Source organism: Molothrus aeneus, chromosome 4, assembly GCF_037042795.1.
Source record: "Molothrus aeneus isolate 106 chromosome 4, BPBGC_Maene_1.0, whole genome shotgun sequence".
Classification (NCBI taxonomy): Eukaryota; Metazoa; Chordata; class Aves; order Passeriformes; family Icteridae; genus Molothrus; species Molothrus aeneus.
The window spans coordinates 554,895-577,556 of record NC_089649.1 but is presented as its reverse complement, the minus strand read 5'-3'; the positions used below and the strand labels follow the sequence as shown (position 1 = coordinate 577,556).

Below are 22,662 nucleotides of genomic sequence, written 5' to 3'. Positions count from 1 at the left end.
ATTCTTGCAAACCTCTCTCTTGCCAACCGTCTAACTTTTCAAGTTTCTTTCTTATATCCTCCCAGGACTTCGCCACAAACTGAGTTTTGATTAATGCTTCCCCCACTGCTGTATCAGGATCTAATCCCAAATACATTTGTATACTCTTCCTTATCCTTTCTAACCAATCTATGGGTGACTCATCTTTCCCCTGATGTTCATTCAGGGCCTTGCTAATATTTTGCCCTCTGGGGACTGCTTCTCGGATTCCCTGAATAATTATATTCCTGAGATCCACCATATTCTGCCTGTCCTGGTCATTGTTATGGTCCCAGTTAGGGGCTGCCAGGGGCCATTTCATTTTTCCTAAAGGTCTCTGCTGGTGATCTCTATCCCAAATTCTCATGCCAGCCTGCCTTATCGGCTGCCTCTCCTCTGCTGTAAATAAAATACTTAAAATTGACTGAATCTCCATCCAGGTGTAAATACTGGATCCTAGAAACTGATCTAACCTTTCAGACACCCCCAGAGGATCTTCAAGTAACCTTCCCATTTCTTTTTTAAAAGCCTTTACATACCCGGTGTTCAGGGGTATGCTGACATACACGATGACTGGTCTCCCTTGATTTCCTACTAATGGTACTTCCCTCAATAGGTACAGCTGCCCCCCCTTCCCTTCTTTATTGCTATCCCCACTGCTTTCTGCTCGTGCCCTTTCCTGGCTTCTCGTTCTGTGTGCTGGTGGTGAATCAAGTACCAGGAGCGGAGCCACCAGGGCTTGTGGCAATGGGAGCGGAGCCACCGGGGCTTGTGGCAATGGGAGCGGAGCCACCGGGGCTTGTGGCAATGGGAGCGGAGCCACCGGGGCTTGTGGCAATGGGAGCGGAGCCACTGGGGTTTGTGGCAATGGGAGCGGAGCCACCGGGACTTGTGGTGCAGGGGGTGCTGGAATGGGTGCAAAGGGTGCCGGGTTAGGTGCTGGATGAGGCACCTCTGCCAGTGCAGCTGGCTGTGGTAGATAAGGGGGGGGGGAGGTTATCTAAGGGGTCCCACTGATCCCTTTTCTTGTTTTTTAATGCATACAGAGGAGTAGGCCAGGACCCATGCCATAAAGCAGCATAATCGCTTTCTTCTTGGTTAATAGGGTCCTTTTTATTTACACAGGCATTCAAGGCCTTACAGATCCACCCTTCAGATGACCCGTACATTGGCCAGTATAAATTATCAGGTCGTATCATTTCTTTAGTCTATTCTACCATACAATATTGTATCATTTTCTCTTTAATTTTTCCTCTCCTGGATTCACATTTGTCTCACAATTTTAACATTACCCTAAGGGGCTGTCCTGGGGTATATCTGGCAAAATGCTCCCTCTTTTTCCAGTACTTTCAGTACCTTTATTTTCCTGCTGGTTTATACCAGTTCCTGGGTATTTGCTCTGGCATTGACCCATTTTTCCACCGAACGGGTGTACCCTCACTCGCTCTGACCTCACTTATTCAGACCTTAGTCCTTTCTTGTCAGGAATTTAATTAATAACAAGTCCCTTCTAATGCCTCCCGCCTCTGATTCTCTACCAGGAAAACAAAACAAATTCCTCTCCATAACTATTATCTTATCTCACCACCCCCAACCTTTTACATACAGAGAATCCTTTTCCACACACTTTGTTCCTTCACCTGCCGCTCCCCTCGTGGAGTAGCGAAACCAAGGTTAGAAGAACTCCACTCTCGTGTTGCGACTAGGTCACGTCTCATACGCACACCATTCACACTCTCACACACCTACACCCACCCGTTCTTATCCCATCAAACCAAGCGATACTCACAGCCTCCTTTTCTTGCCTGGGTCTTCGTGCACAAGTTTTTACAGGTGAATTCACTGCAGTCTACTCCGGGAGCTCAAAATTCTTTGCTCATAATTTACCTTATGGATTTCCTCTTCCCTGAGAGATTCCCCCATCACTCAGGGCCACCGGAGGCAGAAGCCTCCAAGGTGGGGCACCTCCCCAAATTCAGGAGTCTCCCTCAATGGATTTAGAAATTCCCGGCCAATGCACCAAATCTGTTATGAATAAGAGGCTTGACTGGGCCAATATTCAAGCAGCAATCAATTTATTATTTAATAAGGTAAAGTATGAGCAATACAATGCTGGGTACAGTGGGGGAAGTTTTCCCTCCAGCTGCACACTGATAATTGATGGTTACAGGTATTTTATAGGGGTACTCATCAGTTTTTTTCAACAGTTTCTATTTCTAATTTTTACTCATCAGCAATTTTTATTCCAAATTATTACATCACAATTCTATTGTGATTTTAATTTCTCAGGATGTATTTTCAAAGGAGTATCCCCAGATGGTGATGGTCCGGTTTCCGAAAGAAGAAAGACGAATCCCATCTGGTGGAGTCCAGCTCCCCAGATGTGTCCATCTTTTAATTGCAGAGACTATAAATCTCATAATAGTGATGTCCAGCTTCCCTTTGGTCAAAACCATAAATCCTTGAGGTGATGTTCATCTTCCTTTCTCAAACTGTTTTTCTCTGCTTCAATAAGGCGTGAGATAAGCATATTTCCTATATATATATTCCAAAGCTATAGTTTCAAGGATACAAGTAATATTCTAAAATTATACTTCAAAAGGTTATTATTGCAGAGCTTTTTTTTTTTTTTTTTTAATGCAAGCAAAAAGCAACATCCTTAACACCTTAATTCCAATGCTCCTAAATCAACCAGGGTTAATTGCAAACAAAAGATAGGTTCAAAGGCCTTTTTCCATGCTTTATTTTCCTCAGTTATTATTAGAATTCGCAACTATCCCATTGTCGATGTCCACACATTTCGCATTCGCAAGTGCACACTTCGCCTGTTTGTATCTGACACGAAACACAGCTTTGCATCTCACACCACGATCTTAGAGAGGCTTATATAGGTAACATCAGCAATGTAACACGTTCGCTGAACTTTTAATATGAAAAGCACATTGAAAATTGTGACCTGGCATAAAATTTCTGGGGCTTTTTTTAGTTATGTGACTGACGTGGAGAGAAGTTAGTTTCTGGGATTGTCTATAAATGAGTGTTATCCCAAATCTTTAAATCATCTGGTGAGTACATCTATCAGAAAGTCAGCTGAAGAATGGTTTGGCAAGTGACAAGAGGACAGACATAACAGGTATGGGGATTGCTGGGAACTTCAGTGTGGGTTTGATTTGTTTTAAATTCATAAAGACATCTTCTGTTGACTTCAGTAGCAGTGCTAATTTCATCTGCATACCCAAGTAAAAGCAACGTAAAATGCTGGGTTTGTTTTGATGATTTGTTATCAGAGAAAAAGAACTTTAATGTGTGATTTTCTCCCCGCCCCTCCCCCCCTCCCTTAATAGAATAAGCTTTAAGGTAAGATCCGCAGGAAGATCCCCTTACCACACAGAATTTGTAATGTGTGGTTAGACTACACACTAGAAATCTTGGCAACATCTGTAATTCTTAATCATTCTTATAGAATAACCCAAAAGACAAGTTAAACCAAATTAAGATATGTCAATCCAGCTTAAGAGAAGCTGAAAATCCTTGTTCTCTTGCCTAATGATGAAAACCAGTGAAAAAGTCAAAATAGCACACACTTCTGCAAATATCTGACAGAATTTGGAGACTGTCACTATATAGAAAGAATTGTTTCTACTTCTATTAGGAATAGTTATTATTGTCTATCACTTATTTTGTAATATGGAAACTGCTATTTCAGATAAATCAGATTGTTTCTACTTGAAAACATGCATGAAAAAATGGGTCTAAATGATCCAGTAATATTTGTGAATGGCATTATAAATGTTTATCACTGGTTTTACTGTTATTACTTTCTAAAATTATTGCTTTTCTTATGCTATTTTCACTGTTATTACTTTGTAAAAGCAGTACCAGAACCTTTGTGCCGCGTTCGGTCCCTCACCAAACACTGATCAAATGCTCCTCGCCGTCCCCTCAGGCGTTTCCCGCCCTTTTTGCCCGCCGCGCGCTTCCCGCCTCAGCGTGAGGGGGACGAGGAGGGTGAGGAGGGTGAGGAGGAAGGAGCGAGGAGGAAACCTCCCCGGTGGGCGCCGCGTACCTGGCGGCGCTGCGAGGGGCGCTGCTGGCGCTGCAGCCGGCCCGGGGCGCCGGGAGGAAGGCGAAGGAAGGCTGGCCAGCCCCTCAGCGGCGCCCAGGCCGGGAGCAGCAGCGCGGAGCAGAGGGAGAAGAGCCCTGAGGTGGCCGCAGCCACGTCGGCCGGACCCCACAGGTGGAAGGGGCGTCGCCTGGGGACAGATAGAGAGATACAGGTGGCGGCTGAGGGACGGGCGGGGCTGAGGGGTGGGCGGAGCTGAGAGCGAGAGAAACATCCTTGAGGTAAATCTCCGCAGTTCGTAGGGGAGCTTTGGGAAAACTTGTCTGCTATTTCTTTTTCGTGACAAGCCGTTTCTGCAGAGGGCAGAAGAACCGGCTTTTTATTTCTGTGGAAACCCCTTTAAGCGTAGCGCCTTAATTTGAAATGTGTTCAGCCACTTTAATCAGATAGTAGTGGTGAAAACCCCCAAGCTCTATAATAATTGTTGCTGTCTTGGAGGATGATAGGTTCTGAGTGTACTCTTTTTGTATGGAAGAGGATAGTGAGCTCAGGTCCACGGAACAAGGTGCTTGGCTGGGTTTTTGCAGAAGTATTTGTCTATTTTTGATGTTAAATGGAATGTATTTTTCAAGAATTTTCCTGCCCTCCTAGAGAGGTCTTTACAAATGACTGACGTGTTATTCAGATGGTGACAATCATAATTTTTGATTGTCATAATTTTGCCCGTGCAGAGTAAGCATGTTTATTTTCTCCAAGAAAGCATGTGGTTCCATGGTTTGCAGCTATTGAGAACTAAGCAATTTCCTAGTCATTCCTTCAAATATTTTATAAGTGTTTTCAGTTCATCAAGCTCATTACCAGTTAGCACAAAATATGCTATTTACTCAAAGCTGGAACTTTACATGGAAACCAAACTCTCTTTTCTATTCTGGGGGGGAAAACAAACAAACAACCAAAAAACCCAAACTAACCAACCAAAACAAAAACAAAACAAAAAACCCAAACAATTTCAAGTGTAAAACGTAGTTTTAAGTTGCAATGATAGACTTACTGTGACTTTATACATTTGACTTATCTACAGGCACTTTTGTGAATCCCTTAGGGTGCTGTGAAGATTAACTTTATTCATGCTTAATACCTTGACAATTTCAAAGAACGAATGATAACAATTCCTGGGCCTCATGAGGACTTTAAAAACCTGGGAGGCTTTTGATGTATCCTGTTTTACTAGCATTTTTTCTTGGGCAATGTACTTTCCTGCTGAAAACTGGGTGGGAGGCAAAAGTCTGGAGTTGCACAAGATATTTCCATTGCTGTTTTAGTCGATTAACTTGCCTCTGAAGAAAAAACATATGACATAGAGCACAAGGGAAGAACTGTAGAAGTTTTTACTGAGCCATGGTTTTCAAAAAGAGCATATTAAATAGGCATCTATTGCTGCTGGTAAATTATCCTTTTCAGTTTTTGAGAGAATCTGGTTATTGTTAGTGTTTTAGTCACGGTCTTTGGTGTGTACTAGGCAGGGAAAGTGAAAAATCTGCCCCGGGATTTTGCAAATATCTGCTGCTCTGGTAAAGTGAAGCTGTGTGTAGCTCTGTCTGGGCTGTTCCTGAGACAGACATGGTGTAACAGGGCAATGTGGTCATTTCAGACAGACACCATTCCCAGGGGGAAAGCCATTATGTGTGCAGACACACTGGAGTTTGTTGAGAGGTGGCCAGGACAGGCAGGACTTTCTCAAGGTTCTGAAGAGGGAGCAACAGTCTCAGGTCTCCTTTAAATGGCAGGAGGGGGGGGGGGGAAATCACTGTTTTTTTAACAAGGAAGAAAATGTACATGGAAATTCACAAGGAAACAGAAGAACATTTCATGCTTGCTGCCCATGGGTGTGTAAAGGAGACAGATTTCCATAGTACCTTCATTTGTCTGTCCCATGTTCTGGGGGTGAACCAGCTTTCCCCAGGTGTCACAGGAGAGCACTCATGACTGCCCCATATCAGCAAGGCCAGGATGTGGCTTTCAGATAAGGTTTAGTCGGATTTCATGTGGATTTCATTTCAATTCATTTCATTTCAGTAGATTTGTCTGTCACTAAACCAGTACCGTGTACCCAGTGACAGAAGAGATTGTTTATCCTAGAAAAGTGCACTGAGGAATCCCGACAAGGGGATTCTTGGCTTTCAGAAGTGTCAGAGATCCTTGTTACAGATAGGACCCGAACCATTTTTCTTCTGGAAACAAATTTACTGCTGCAAAGTTTTACTGTTTCCTACCATAGCAAACACTGTTACTCCTTCCCACCCAGCAAAATGAGTTTAGCTTTAAACACAGCCCACTTCAAGGTGGGCTGGAGAATAGTAAGAATAGAAACTCCTGCAGATTGCAGGGGTGTGCTTGGGTTCCATACATCCGTCCTGGGGTTAATCTCTCTTCATACCAGCAGCTCAGATCAGCTTCACATCAGAGGGTTTAAGTAACGTGCCTCTGAATATAGAAACACATTAGCTTGGCACAACATGTCCCTGACACTTCAGAGAGAACTGGTCTGCAGGTGTGTCCAGGAATCCCTGGGTACACAGAGGTCACTGCTTCCCTGCATCCCACTAGCCCAACTGACGCAGGTACACAGCTCCAGTTAACATGGAATTCACAAAAACCTGGGATGTTTTTCAACAGGAAAACATTTTTATTGCATTATACATTTCATCACGTTATCATGAGAAATCCACCTCTTTACATATAATTTTCCAAAGCAGAATAATGAATATTAGTTATTCTTTATGAGTTATGACACTATGTCATACAAGTAGACATAAAATGTCTAAGTCTCTCCAGAACATTTACTGTTCCTTTAGATCTTGTGCATAAATACCAAATATTGTAATGTAAACCCATTTTAAAACAAACCAGCTAACCAACCTCAACACTATCTGGTTAAAACTCAAACCAGTCATGGCACAAACCCCCACAATTTCATAGAAATTATTAAATCCTTGTAAGTACTGAATAGGGGAAAAAGACTTCAGGGCAAAATTTCTGATTTCATTACACTGTGATTTCTAAGTATCAAATAGGGCAACAAGACTTCCGGGGCAAAATTTCTGATTTCATTACATTTCAGTACATTGCGCAAAAAGGTCCCAAGGCATTCTGAATTAAAGGCTGGAGAGCTGGAGTAGGAAAAAGAGATTCAGCAAAACATTCTTGCCTGAACCAGGTTTTATTCCCATGTAATCCTGGACAGGCACTGAAATGTTAAGTGCCATCCAGCACTCCTGTTATTCCTGATGGAAGGATTACCCCCAAATATCGGCACAATCCATTCAAACCTCTCCTGTCGCACTCTCTGCAGACATTTACAAAATCATCTTCATGATGTACTCATCTTCTTTTCAGATATTAATATTTTATAGGAAGTTATTGGCAAACAGAATTTGGCAAGAAGGAGTTTGCACAAAGGTGGAACAAGTTCTGAGAAGGCTGCTGAGAGGTGTCCAGCAAAGCTTCCACTGTCTTATCAAATGGATTCAATAACTTTGTCCCAGTCAATAAAACCATACATAGGATTAGGCAATAACAACTATGAGGAGAGGGAATGAAACATAGAACATCTGATCTACAAACCCATCAAAACTAGAGAGTTGAGCTATTGTGTCCTCCCAGCGTCTGTTTCCCGGGATCTTGTGGCAAACAGATAACTTCATTCCGAGGTGTTCCTTCCCTCACTCACAGCTTGTTGGCTGAACTGCAATAGGCAGAATTCAAATTGTAAAGCCAGACAGGAAGTTTTTCCATAAGTTTTCTTGCATACACCAGATATTAAATCTCATAGAAGGTGTGGAAAAGATGCCTGATGGTGATGATGGAACGTACTGTGGCTAGATTTGCAATTAATCAGGCATTTGTTGTGGATACTCTCCCTGACAAACTGCTGGGTTGTCTCTTCCCCAGCACAGAAGCAACTTTCTGGACACATTTTTGGTGTAACTAACTGGATTTCCCTACAGAAATCAATAACAGAATGTGGCTCGTTATTCTTGGGTTTAAGAAGGTAAGTTTGGTCCCAAGTTCTGGTCACAGCTGGCCCGGCACGTACCTGCGGAGGATCCTGGTGACCAGGAGCTTGACCCAGGGAGCGATGGGGTCCAGACAGATCATCTGTCCCTGCTTCATCGTGGCTCTGCGGGCGAGACAGGGAGGGGGTGAGGCCGCGGCCGGGGCCGGGGCCGGGGTCGGGGTCGGGCACTTACATGACCTCGGGCACGGCGCAGTGCGGCCCCTCGGCGAGGAACTCCAGGCGGGCCAGGCGCCGCGGTGGGATCATCTCGGACACGGTCCGCACGCAGCGGCAGCGCAGCTCGCCGGCCAGCGGCGCACCTGGAAGGCAGGAAGAGCCTTCTGAGCCTCGGCTCCGGGGTCCCCCGAAACCCCCCGGCCCCCGGACGGGCCCGGCCCCCCGCGCACCCCTGCCGAGGCCCGGCCGCGGACGGAAGGGTAACCCCGGCTCGGTCACTTACACTGGCATAGAGCGGCGGCGGCCAGGAGGAGGAGGAGACGGAGGTGCGGGTTCATGGTGGTGCTGGCGGCGGAGAAGGTGCAGGAGCCGGCTAGCGGCCCCCTTTCCCTCCCGTGCTTTTATTCCCGGCCGGGAGCTGCCGGGGAATTCCCCGGAGTGCAGCCAGGGGGCAGTGGCCCCTTTCCAGGGATGGGTGTGTGCCGCTAAAGGAGCAGGGCGGAGAGGGAAGAGCGGCCGCTCCCGGCACAGCGGCTGCTTCAGGTCCGGGAGCGAGAGAAGTGTGGCACTGCACCGTCCCGGGAACCGCCCAGGGTCTGCTGGGACCCCATTCTCCGAAAGGAGCGGCGGCTTTTTTTGGGGGCTCTCCGTTAGCTTGCAGGGTGCAGGGTGCTGAGCCAAAGGGGAATTCGGGTTCTGGACCTTGCCTTGCTGCCGAACCATGTGCAACCACGCACTCTTACTCAGTGGGCATTGCTCTCCTGAGCATCCCTTCATTCACCTAGTTTTTGAAAACCGGAAATCTTTTTTTCCTCGGATTTCCATACGTACACTCTACTACCGACAGCCTTCTGTTCCACTCCTTCACACAGAGAGGTCACTCTCTATCTTCATTCCTGTCAAGACATTTTGCTAAGTTCAGTTATAAAGAAGCAAAATAGCAGTTTCCTATGAGCTTTTAATGTAAACAAGATGACTGTTTTCTACATTTTATTTACACACAGGTTTAGATCAGTTATGGTCAGCGCACTTTCTTTTGTAATAAGTTTTAGTACAAAATAGAATATTGCACTTTATTTGTCTTAGTTTTTGGTTGGTTTGGTTTTGGGTGTTTTTTTTTTAACAAATCTGTTTTCTTGCACAGACTTTTGTGAACATGGGTGGGGTTCAGCAAATCAATTTCTTCCAGGATCAGGCAGCCGTGTGTCTTGCCCAATTTGCCTGAATGCCTTAGATTAGATGAACTGTCTGAGAACAAAACCAAGTCAGGACCCAAACTAGATAAGATACAGTGTATAAAGCCGTCCTAAAAAGGGATTAAGGAGATAGCAAGCTGATGGGACACAAAGACTCTCATTCCTGGGCTCCATCATCTATAGCTCAGCTGTTTCATACAGCTGCTGGCTTAGTCCCTCAGGAGATCAGCCCTGCAGGAAGATTTTATTTCACAAGCAAATGGTGACTGCCCCATGTTATCAGGAAATATCTAATGACTAATTTGGACCCCTACCCAGATGCAGTTTGGTAACGCCATCCTTGGGAGCATCTGACTTTTGGCTTGGTCTTAAAAGGAAGCTACATGGTCAGCTTAGGGGCAGCCACTAATTAGAAACCTTCACTGAGATCCCTTGAGATGATGGAGGTGGAGTCACCATTCCCTCCAGGTTATAGCCACACAAACCTTGGACTGGGAGTTCCCCATATGCGTGTCCCAAGGAAGTGCCATGTTCTTTGCAGGAAGAAGGATTTGCCCAGCTGCAGCAAACTGAGGCAACAAGCAGGTAGGATGGTGCACAATCTGCTCCAGGTCATTGCAATTATAGTTGGCAGATCCAGCTCAGAGTGATGTGGGGAGCAGATCCCTCATTGTCACTCGTGCGCAGTCAGATTACACACTGCTCTTAGACAGTACACATGAGTAAGGACAGCTTACATGACAGCACTTGGCTTTATGCTTGCATGACTGCTCACAAGAACTGACCCATCAGACTCATTCCACAGTGGTTACTGCTGAGGAAATTCCAGATGTCTCCTGGGGTCTGGAGTGTGAAGCTGTTTTTAGACATGGAGCAGCAATGTGTGAAACTCTGCAGCCAGCTGTCCCTCAGAGCAGCAGTCAAGTCATGGACGTGCTGCGGTGCAGCAGATGGCACAGAGCCTGGTCCTCTGAGTCAGGGCTTGCACAAACAGGCCTGGAACAAGGGAAATGCGTGTCTCTGGGGCTATTTCAACATGCAAGACCATTCTGCCTGAGCAAGGCTTTGTACCTGTAGACTTCAGATTGCTTCTAGTTCCCTTCTGTGGAAATGTGAGTAAGGTCTCTTCAGTCTAGATGACAGCAGCAACAAGGCTGAGCTGCAGAGTAATTCTCTTCAATTGTAACCTTTGCCCTGTTTCCCTTCACCATCTTTGACAAAATGCCTTTAGCAAGTACAGAAAAGATAGGGAACAGACAGCACCACTTTAGAAAGCTGAGTTTTCCCCTGCCTGCTGCCCTCTTTCATTATAAATGTTTGCCATGCACCGAGTGCAGGTGGAACTAATAGAATAATGAAATGGCTTGGATTGAAAGAGACCTTGAAGGTAATTTTGAATTAAGTTTAAATTAGTTATTTTAAGTTGTGGTGTCAGTGTAGCTGGGACAGAGCTCACCACAAGATTTGTATTTGCCTCACTGAAGTTCCTGTTCAACTCACCCAGCTCTTTAGCAGAAGCTGCTGTGTGAAGATAGGCCAGGATTCTGTGATTCTGTGAAATCTCTCCGTGTCCTTAGCCTGGGTCTCAGGGTTACTGGGACACAGAAAGCACTCCCAGCCCAGGCAGGCCCTGAATAGGTACATAAAGACAGTAAACCTTATGTCTCAATTACCTTCTCATTATCCAGTCCTTAATTCATTACATGCAGGAAATTATTTGGCTCCTTTGTTTCAGAGTTCGGCTGTGTGCCTTTCCACAACAGGTATTTATTTGGCTTGGCACCTGTAGTGTGAGCCATTCACTGGCAGCAGGCCCAGGAGAGCTACAAGACAATTAAACAAGAGATGTCTCACTTCAACAAGTGAGAACTTCTCCTAAGTGCACGAGAATTACCTTGGAGGATGTGTCCCAGATACAAGAGTAAGGTGAACTTTGATCATGACCTAGAAATCATTTAACATGGCCAATCTCTGAAGGAGCAGTCTTATTTCCTCCAGGGTTTTTATTAGGAATGGTTTATGTTCTGATCTGTAAAATGTCGAGTCACTGCTACCTAGTACAGACTGAAGTCAGAGGATATGGACTGCTGATATTCTCTCATCTTCATTATGTTACCTTTTTTACCTATACCAGCATGCTTCATAGTATTCCCTGTCTATATGAGGTGCTGCTCCCTAGCACCTATAAATCCTCCTGTGGATCCAGCTCTGTCATGAAGTACAAACACATTTGCTGGAGGCAGAAACCAAATTTCAAGCTGCAGTTTTGTGCAAGGTAAGTTTTCTATCTGTCAGATGTTTTATTTCCTTCAATTTCCCTGTGTGTTTCTCAAGTTTTAAAATGTTTCCAGTCCATATGCCCTTGAAAATAATACCAGAAGCTGTAAGAGATAGAAGTGTCCTAGTGTTCACCTTGTGTCATGGAGAATCCCAACTCCATTTTGCCAGCTGCATTGTGGCACACATCACATATTGTTGTGTGCTCCTTTCTGTAATACCTTTTGAGATGTGAAAATTCACATTTAAAATAATGATCTATAGCAAATGATGCTCAGTATTTTCCTGCCTGCCTTCCTGCATCTTCACCTAAATTTAACATTCAGGAGCCCTCAGGTTTTTTTTTTCCCTTCCCCAGAGTTAGAGGTTTTTCACCATGCCCACTGCTGGGAATCAGAGCATGAGCATACACACACACACTGTTGATAGCTGAAAGGAATGTGTTTGTATTACTCAGGCATTACCTTGGCAAATAGAACCTGTTGGCTCTGAAATCCATGTGTTTGGCCATCATTTCTGTTTTTCAGTTTCAGGTGCCAGCTGACCTTTTCTGTGATCATTGGTGGGACTGCAGAGACTGTGGTTTCACTGTCACCTTACTAAGTGGGACTCCTGGACACACAACAATTCCCAAAAAGTGAGTGACTGGTGGTAGATTCAGTGGTTCTGGTATTTTACACCTAACATATAAGGAGACAGGAGGGGCTTTATTTTGAGTTTGGGACCCAACTCTTTAAGCAATTTGATCTTACCTCTGCTGAGGGGGAAAAATCTCCTGGCTTTTTAGTGGCAGGCATGATCCTGGACAAAGATTACAACTGTGTGACTCCTTCCACTCCCACAGAGTTGTTCAATTGATAAGCCTTTGAGGTCATCACAGCTTCTGAAAGGCAGAAAGAGCTCCTCTTGGCCTTACCAGGAGCAGAAAATGCTCTTCATCCTACAAATTGCCTGCAGGCTTTTGTCCTTGGATCTGTGCGAACTTCATAACAAAGATTTTAGTCAACTTAGAAATGATCTGTTTAGAAATAAATACAATAAAATTTGTTCCATCTGCAGAGAGTTGCAAGTAAAGAAAGTACGAGTCGCTGAAAAAATGAGCTATTCAACCCAAAAAATCCCCAATCCAAGGTCCCAGAATCAACATTCCCCCCCAACATGGCTTAAGGCAATTTCAGTTTTCGGACTCAGTGGAGCTGAGTAATTTTTGGGAATGTGCTTTGAATAGTTGTGGTCTTTTGGTTAAAGTGATGGCATCACTTGGGAAAACAGTGACATGAGATATCTGATCACAAGAAAATGGGAACACTCTTTGGAATAATCACAAAATGTTTGAAGTCTTCTCTCATGACACGCAAACTTCAGTCCTGTCTGTTACTTTCATTGCTTGTGTTGCAATGAAGGAAAAATGAAGAAATCATACTTGCCTTACACCCTAGGAGACACTGAAGCTGCTATCTCAGGGAATGCTTCCTTACAGCCCTTTGGGTGCCATGTGCAGGTTTAGTCTCCAAAGTACTTGGAGTCTGTGGTAAAATGAATTAGACTGTTCCTGGCAACAAAAAATGGCTGCTATATGTTGGAAGGAAGGAAAAATAATACCAGTGAATTTGCTTAATTGTTACTGAATTATCCAAAATAGCCTACAAAGCAGCAAGAGGGACATGCAACCTTCCAGCTTGTTATAGGGAGGTGTTTAGAGAAGGAGGTGTTTGGAGGAAACACACTGGTAACATTTTTGGTAAATGTGATCACCACTGAGTTTACTGTCAATGGTTTTCTTCCCCATTATCTTGTCTTTCTTTATTTTTTCCCTTCCTTTTATAAAATTTCCAGATAGTGTGACTCCAAATTTCTTCAGTACATGCAGGATACAGGACTATACCAAGACATTGTGCTAAAAGCTGTGGCAACAAACATGAGCAAAGCATTTTTTCTTTCTTAAGAACTAAGAAATTAAAATTGCTAGTGAGTACTGCTGTCAGGAGTAAACTGAGGTGGCAAGAGAAACAGCAAGCTAGGAACATTCCATGGAAAACTGGCTAGTGAAAAAAAGCAACATTTGATTTCATTGAAATGCAGCATTTTTACCTTCGGTTTTCTTCTAGACAGTGAAAGCCCCCATAAAATGAAATTGATCAGGACATTGACTGAAAATACTAATTTTACTTAGCTCCAAATACTATTTTGCTGTGAGCTAAGATTAGTTTAATTTAGATGAACTTTGCCCTTAGCTCTTGAAAACAAGCTTGAATTTAACAAAATCATTGCTTTCTAATGAGATTTTTTTGGTTTGTTCAAATCCTCATTTTTCTAGGGGAGCACTGTTCCACCAGCAGTGGAACAGTGCTTTCCATCTGGATGGCCCTGGCTTGTATTCCTGGTACACACCATTTGAAACAAACTGCACAGAGTACTTTTCATGCATTTTCTTCTTTTTTTAATGGTCATTTTAGTATCAGAAGACCTTGCATGCTCTCCCTCATCCTTTCCTCTAAGCAGGAATAGCATTGTGGAACTTTTCAACATGGAAATGACTCCACCATTTGGCCTGCCAACAGGTCAGGTGTGAGCATGTGGATTGACAGCTCTTTCCCGTATTCCTTCCTCAGCTGAGTCTCTGCTGACCTTGGTGAAAGATTGGTGTATGCGAAAACCTCTTGGGTTTTCCTTGGTGGTAACAAGGAGTGGGTGAAGCTGCAGTGTTCAACACGAACCAGCTACAGCAGAGCCTGTTTTCTTTGGCTCTTCTCGTTGAGATTGTGCTCAGGGTGAGCAGCGCTTACGTCAATTGCTTCTCTTTTGCAGGATCACAAGCTTTGCTCTCAGAGGTGAAGCACCAAACAGAGAAGAAAGCAGAAAATGAGGACTGATGGAATTTTTGACTACAGGGGTGCAGTAAGTCAGCAAATCTAGATTTATTTGCTTTATTACTGGTCTGCTGCTGGCAATGTCTGGCTCAGCAATGAATGAGCTGGGTGGCTGTGCATTCCTTCATTGGTTATTGATAAGTCAAACACAAAGCTTTCAAAGAGTCAGGATTTTTGACAAGTCACTTGCTCTTCACTGTTTGTATTGAGTGACTAAGTTCCTTTCACACAGAGGTCTGACACCTGCATGGACCAACTCTTACTTTTCAGTAATAGCAAGAAAATGCAGGGGGTGTTCCAAGTTCAGCTCTTTGGTCCTTTTCTGGGCTTAGTATATCTTGCTTCTCCTGTACATTTTACACACATTCTCATTCCTTCAAGAAGTTCTGCATCAAGTGAAAAAGCCCATGTGGTCCATGCTCTCATTCACATGTCCTGTCTCATTCTTCATGAAATCTGCCACTGATGCTTTAGACACACTTCATACAGAAATGGTGTTTTAAGTTTTTGCAATTTTATTGACATTTTGGCTTTAGCACAACAGCTGAATTCTGATTCTCCTGTCTGCTTGCAAACTTGTAAAAAGTGTGACCTTGAAAACAGAAGAGGAAAAGAAGAATTGTCAGTATTTTGGAAGTCTCCTCATTTCAGTGCAAACATTATATATGTCTTTAATAAAACAATGAGGCTAAGAGAGTGGACTTATTAATTTGCTTCTCTTATGAGCTATGAAACTTTCATCATTCTGGATAATTATTTCAAGGAAAAAGCTAGAAATTGTGAATCTTAGGAGTGCAGCAAGAATGTTACTTCATGCTTAAAAATTATTTTTGTATTTAGCTGAGTCAGAAAAGCTGCTTAACTCTCCTTCTCAAAAACTGAAGGCTTTTTTGGAGGTAAGTTGATTCACTGGAGGTAAGTTGATTCAAATATGCTCTCAAGCCACTTGCCCAACGACTTCTTATTTCCACAGATTTTTATAAGGTGTCTATGTATCAAAAAGTTTTCTGCAAAAGATAAAAATATTAGAATTTTCCCCAGTTCACCTGTCCCCTAGTAAGGAATAGGTGAAATGGACAAACTGATACTGAAGTTGCCAATGTGCATTTTGGGTGGTGCAGTCTTAGCTTCACTTTTCTGCTAGTGTTATTGGCTGAGTCAGTGGAGATGGGTTCTGGGAAACCTAGTGCAAGCCTTTTCTTTCAAAAAAATGTTGATCACATTCCTCATGAATTTGAACTTCCATGGAATAAAATAATTGGGTGTATCAGAGGTTGATGCTTGTTAAAATAAATGATATTTGTTAGTGATGAAAAGTTATTCAGCATAGCTATGTTGAAATCTGCCCACAGAAGCTTGTAGAGACGTCACACTGCTGCCTGTTTCATGAAAGGGCAGTGAGCCTGGTTATACCTATAACCTTCCAGATTCTTCCACAGAATCTCCCTCTCCAGAATTCCACAGGGATTGTGAAGTAGTCTTTGCACTGACTGATACCAATGATTGTTACTATAAGTAATTTAACTGCAGGTAATATAAAAGTCAATTTTCATAACATTTTCCAACAGCAGAGATCTCAGGCTTATTTTTATAGGTGGCAAAATTCTTGTTTCACCTGTGCAGTCAGAAACAAAATGCCTGTTTGCTGACCCCAAAGTTTCCATGGCAGTTGGTGTAATTTCCAAAGGATCCATTTCCTGTAGAGTTGCTCATGATATCTTGTTATAAACAAGAATAAATTCCTGAAACAAATCTGCAATTTAAGTCCATTGTATGCATAATTTTCCTGGAAAAATGGGGTTTTCCCTTGTTATGTGATAAGAGCATAAGAAAAACAATCATTTTAGAATGGGAAGCAGTCCATAATCAAAAGCAAGTTAAGCACGTTTGTCACCTAACACAAAACCAGGATGTTTATGTTAGCCAACATTATGTTTATGTTAGCCAATATTCAGCACAGACAGAGAAATTGAGGCCAAGAAACTCATGTTTGCATTCTCTGTACTTCTAAGGAAGAGTTAGGAGTATTTTTCAGGGACTTTCCAGTATTTCTCCCCATGACTTCCTCTATAGTTTGCAGTGTTTATACATTTGAGAGAAATATACTTTCAATATTGCAAGGACAGCAATCATAGACACTTGAGGAGACAATTGCAGTTCTCCATACAAGAGCAGAGCTCCAGCAACCAGGCATGGGAAAGGGAGTTTGAGGAAAGGGAAATGACAGGAGGTCCTCGCTTGGTCAGTTGATAGTTGCCACTTCTCTTGCCCCCCAAATTAACCTATTGGTGCAAGAAGAAAATAAAAGTGGTTTGAAGGGAAGGTGAAGTAAAGGGGCAAAGAGAATACCAGAGGACAGAAAGGATATGTAAACACCTCTGCTGCATTTCATGATGTGGAAGGCACTGAAATGAAAGCGAGGTGGTGAATGCACACAGCAGCTGTAAAGTGGAATGGTCTTCTGACAGTCTTGTAGAAAGACAGTTTAGATGCTAAATGAAGTGACTGAGGGGAGCAGAAACTTTCATTGGATTGGGAAAAGGAGAAGATGGACAACAGCATGTAGTTAGCTGCAGTGAAATCTCAGGGTCCATCCTTTCCCTGTGGTGCAAACATCTGACCCTTAATCACCCGCTGGCCAGCTGCCTGCTGTGTTACACAGATGTGCATATGTACCCAGACAGACACTGACTGCAGGCTCTGCATGTCTCCAAAGTGTGCACTTCTCCCCCGTGGCTTCTGCATGGCCTGATAGCTGGAGGACCACAGGACACGTTGTTTAAAGTGGTAGAACTCTTCTAGCTGATGCCAAAATAACAATGGTGAAGGAGAGGACGGGCATCAAGCTTACTGAGAAGGGTCTTCAAGAAAAAACAAGCCAGAGACAGCTGTCTTATTTTATGATCACAAAGTTACCCAGCAAAAATCTCTCTGCTGTTTTATTACTATCTAGATTGTAGATTAAAGTGAAATAAGAGTGTGCATCCCTCAAAAAAAACAGTTATACTCTAGTTATAAACAATAGTCTTTAAACTTATGCCCTTTCTCTCTTATTCCCTGTTTCCTTCTGGGAAGTTTTTAAGAGAAGGAGGAATCATGTGTTCAGCACATTGCATATCAGGGACCAGAATAGGAAGCAGTTGTTACACCAGGATAAGTGCTTGCTCTTTGGGTATCAAAGTAAAGGTGGCAAATTCGTGTTTTGATGGTCAGATAGTGGTCTTTTGTTGTAGTAGTTACAAGTGTGAGGCTGAAGTGGACACTTAATGGTGTTTAGGCATCTGGGAGTAAAACTCTTTTGTCTGCAAGGGAATTAAAGAAGGGGCCTTGCCCTAGACCCCACCAGTCCCCATGGATTTGGAACAGCCTGAAGAGAGGAGAGTGAGCTACTTAGTCCACCTTAAGAGTCTGTGTTAGTGTAGTCAAGAGTGCCAGGCTACCATAACAGGGAAAGTTATGGCACCATGGACTTAAAAATTTTCATTTCAGTTCCAGAAATCAGGCTGGCAAAAATAAAGTAGAATTTTCAAATAAAGCTAAAGAAGATTTAAAAGATCAAGCAGAAAACCAATTTTTTTTTAATTTAAAACTTTTAATAGTAGATTTTTAGGAATAATTACACTCTCATAATCAAACTCTAGGTATGTAAAATACAGTTTTTTCCATTAGCTGATGGAGTAGTTAATTAGACATACAATCAAGTACAGAGTAATGAGATAGTGAATATTTCTCCACAAACAGATAGCAGGAATGAAAAATCCAGTAAAAATTAAATAAATTATAACTGTTTTCTTTCTTACATAGAAACTGCTCAATAAATACATTTATAAATACCACAGAAATCACAAACCATAAATACCAAATAGAGCATTACACATTCTGTAGGTTAGGTTCTCCAAGTGAGGCATTACAGTTCACAGTCTGGCCACAGGCTGACTGTGGTTCAGGAAGCTGTTGTTGACACAACATACTGGTGCGCTCCAGGGGAGCAGGAGGATTCATCAGTTTGCTGGTGAAATAGCAAAATGATCAGGCTTAGTGTGAGTAAGCTGTGCTGCAGGTGCATTGCACCTCACTGCATATGTTTGGCTCAAGTGGCTGCCGAGGGTTCTCCATGTCCTTCAGCAAACCACTTTTCCTTCAGTGTCAGGGCAGCATGTCCCATGGACAACACTGACCAAAGTGAGACTTCCTTAAATACACATAGTTAAATAAATAGATAAATAAATAAAACCATCCAGCATTAACATCATAACGCTCATGCAGCATGTGGAAGATTGTGCACTGCTTGAATGAAGCTCTTCCCAAATATTTCTCTTGACAGAGGAGCAGAAGCAGTTCCCAGATTTCTTCTGTCCTGGTGTTTCTTAGAGTGGAGAGTCAGAATTTTTTTGAGCCCTGTTAAGAGGTGAGAGAAGAGGATAACTTAAAAGAAGGTTCACGTTACCACTGCTTAGCATATCACAAACAGTTTAGAGTGTGGGGTCTCTTTCCCATTCTTTGTGCCATCTTGAAACACAGGGAGAAAAAAGTTGATGTTTCGAAAGCAACTGCTGAAATCCCACTGTGTGCATGCCTGGTGTCCAGCTGGGAAAGGTCTGCCAGCACAAGCTTCTGCAGTTCCTCACAGCAAGAACCTCACTAGCTCAAAAATAGCAACTAAGTAAGGGGAAGATGACTTTTTTAAAGCCTTATTTTTCAAAGGGAGAAAAACACTTCTGTGCTTCTCTGCAGACAGAGTTGCTGATAGAGGTTTAGTACTGACATATAAGCTTGAGCAAGGACCCTGAAGCACAGCCAGAAAAACTAAGACTGATTCTATAGTTAAGCAGGAAGCTTCCCTGTTCTTTAAATCTGGTTAAGAAAGAATGGGAAGTATCACCATAGAATCCTACAACTGGCTTTTTCTGGGAGGTTTGCCACTCAGCTGCCCAGAGAGAAAGGTAATGGGACTTACCTGGCCATAATTGCCTTTACAATCAGCTGTACCCAGGGAGCAGTGGGCTCCAAGCACACCTCTTTGCCATTCTTCAGAGTAGCTCTGCAAAACAGGGAATAAAGAAAAGTCAGGAAATTACTACATGGATTTGTTTTACTCACAGAATGTAATCTTGCATTTTTAGATCAGATAGTATCAATTAATCCCAGCTACTCCAGGTTAGACTTGGCTGTTTTGCTTTATACAGCTGAAGACACCAGAACCATCCTGAACTCTGAGTCTCTGTGTCTGCTCTCAAAGCAGACACATATTCCCAAAAATCTTTCCCTCTATTTATGAATACCTGTTTCGGATGTATTTATGTTACTAAAGCTTTCTTACACAATTATTGAAACCTCCAGTGGTGAAAAGTTTTGTTTGAGCAGAATAAAAATTTTAACATTTTAGTTCCTTTGTGCTGTTCAGACCAGGTTAGGTTGGTTCACTGTTTCCCTAAATGTGCTTACTGGAACTTAGTTTTTCTCCTTGAGTCTGCCTGCCTAATAAATGCAGGATTCAAACTACATCGTTACCTTGTGTACTAAGAGCTGACAAGTCCATGAAATTCACATTCCACTACTAGAAATATTTCATATGTCCCTTGACAGCTGAACAATGGTCAGTTCAGGAATATGTAAGGTCATAGGGATGTTGAAAAACAGGGTGTTTCACTTAAAACTATCCCTCCCAAAATAAAAGCCAAGTCTGGCTGCATGAGGTCAGCATGCTGACTGTGGTGCTTGTGAAGCCTGAAAGCCCAGCAGTGGTGGCAGCAGTGCAGGGGAAGGGCAGGGAACCTCTTGCAGAGCTACTTACATGACTTCAACGTTCTTGCAGTGGGGGCCGCTCTGTGTCAGCTTCACATCCTGAATGGATTTCGGGGGAATGAACCCAGAATGAGTGGCTATGCACTGGCACCGCAGCTCGGTTCCCATCCTTGCCAGGGTCCTGCCTGTGAGCACAAAAGGCACATTGGGGTTTGGCAGGTGCTGTTATGGTCCATGTATCAGACATAAAGCACAGCTGCTCTATTGTAACAAGATTCTCAGTTAAAACACTGCATTTGTCCAAGCTGCCTAAATCCTCATCTTATGGGCAGGGTTACTTGGGTTCCAGGGGAACTGATGCCCAACTACATTGGAAACTAAATTAATAAATCTTTTAAAAATGAACCCACATATTTTGCAGTTACTAACCATACTGACTACACAGTATGGTTAATTGCATTGTTTTAATATCTGGATAAAAAAACTTGGCCACTCTGCAGAAGACAGAGCCCTAGATTTGTTCATTAATTGCAGGTTTTCCCATGTTCTATGTTCAAATCGTTTGCTCTCCCTTTCAACTATGTATTACTTGCTTGAGGCAGCGTGGTCACTAAGCAACAAATATGAGATGATAAACTGTTATTTGTGTGGGAAGGGAGAGAAACATTAAAGCACTCCAGAACAAAAATCTGTCTCTAGCCACAGAAGAACCTGTCTCTAGCCACATACACTTCAATAGAAACAAAAATAAAGCAAATGCAAGTTGCACCCTTAAAATATTTCCCACAAGATGTCAGTAACTCTTCAGTCTGAGGTCTACATGGTAGATTTCTGACTGAAGAGAGGTGCTGAAAATCTCTCAAAAGAGACTAACTTAGGGAGACAAATAGAAAGCTACCCTGCAAGGACAAGCATCTCAATTGATGCCTCGGCAAAACTGCAGCCAGGGGGACTTTGGGAAGCTTTACTTACCTTGAGACACAGCTGCTGAGATCAGGAAAAGAGCCAGGACAGCTACGAGTTTGCCGTTCATGGTTGAACAGGAGTTTTTCGCTGGCCTGTTTAGGTCTGGTTCTGTGAGCTGGAGTCCCAAAGGATTGTTGATTCCTGCTGTGTGTGAGGACTGTTGATTCTTGCTTATATACCGTTTTGTGCCCAGCCTCTGTACTCTGCTGGCACAGAGATTGCGTTACAGGAATTTCCCAGATGCAGTAAAAATGAGTCACATGACTATTGTGAAACTTCTTCCTAGATGACGAGGAATTATTCTGCAAATGCAATTAATACAATGCATTAATTTGTTAAAATATGTCTATGATAGTCACACATTCTGATTATTTTGGTAGACTTGTAAACTTTCTGCTTTTTCTAAAGCATATCCTTATTTAATAATGCAACTTTAGAATGGTTTCAGTTACATTTATTAAAATAATATAATAAGTTAATATATAATATAATAATAATAGATTGTCACTTATTATTTTCTTCAGGGTTATAACTGTTCTTTGTAGATGTATCAGGTCTATACTTGAGATACTGAATTTCTTATTCCCACTTATGGTGACAGCTTCTGCTTACCTGATACAAGCCATCAGAGTGGAATTCAGGCAGTGCTGAAATTACTGAGAAGCTCTTTACTGGGTCATGATTTTACCTCAGCATTATTTTGACATAAAATATTTTCATTTTAGTTATTTTCTTCCTCTGTTCAAGGGGCATGGTTCAAAGTAAATTCATCACTAATTCTTTGTATCTAATAAACGCTGCAGTATTCAAAGCTTTCTGAAGGAAGCAGATGCTGAATTCTGAATGGATTTGAAAATCATGCCTGTACTTTTCATGTTACACGTGTTAATGGATGATAAACAGAGGAAGCTTTATATGCAAGTGAAACAGCATGACCTGCTGAACCCAGCTGATTTTGTTTCCTCCGTAATTCCAGACATTTTTAACAAGTATTTTCCGAAATCTTTTCAGTGACAGCAACCCTAGGTCCTAGCAAAGGGACACAAGAGTGAGAGCTATGGCACTGTACAGAGTTTTCTGTTAGGGATCCTTGTTGTACGAATGCTGAGCTTCTATTTGCTGTGGCTGGGGATAATAGCTTGCAAGGGAGACAATTCCAAGGGAGGATGGGGTCAAATGCTGAACTTTTGCTCGAATTAAGATCTGTATTTTCAAACCCAGCTGGAATGTGTGTGATTGGGAGAAAGCCTCCTGTTTCAGTGCAGTAAAAACACCGTCCTTTTGACATGGTGA

The 22,662-nt window shown here is 42.8% G+C and overlaps 2 protein-coding genes across 2 annotated transcripts in view; one reads left to right on the top strand and one right to left on the bottom strand.

Moving 5' to 3' along the window:
* The first annotated feature begins 12,351 nt into the window (after positions 1 to 12,351).
* The window catches only part of RASSF6 (Ras association domain family member 6), a 58,950-nt gene continuing 48,639 nt past the window's right edge, over positions 12,352 to 22,662 (top strand). The window contains exons 1-3 of the mRNA XM_066548879.1: positions 12,352 to 12,425; positions 14,597 to 14,686; positions 15,499 to 15,554. The gene's annotated coding sequence lies outside the window, so the exon portion shown is untranslated. The remainder of the gene's footprint in view (positions 12,426 to 14,596; positions 14,687 to 15,498; positions 15,555 to 22,662) is intronic.
* Positions 18,952 to 21,480, bottom strand: LOC136555851 (interleukin-8-like). The gene is made up of 4 exons (XM_066548881.1): positions 21,376 to 21,480; positions 20,453 to 20,588; positions 19,616 to 19,699; positions 18,952 to 19,056 (listed from the first exon to the last, which is right to left on the bottom strand). Exons 1-4 carry the CDS (start codon positions 21,434 to 21,436, stop codon positions 19,026 to 19,028), a joined length of 312 nt encoding a protein of 103 aa, XP_066404978.1. The 5' UTR covers positions 21,437 to 21,480; the 3' UTR covers positions 18,952 to 19,025.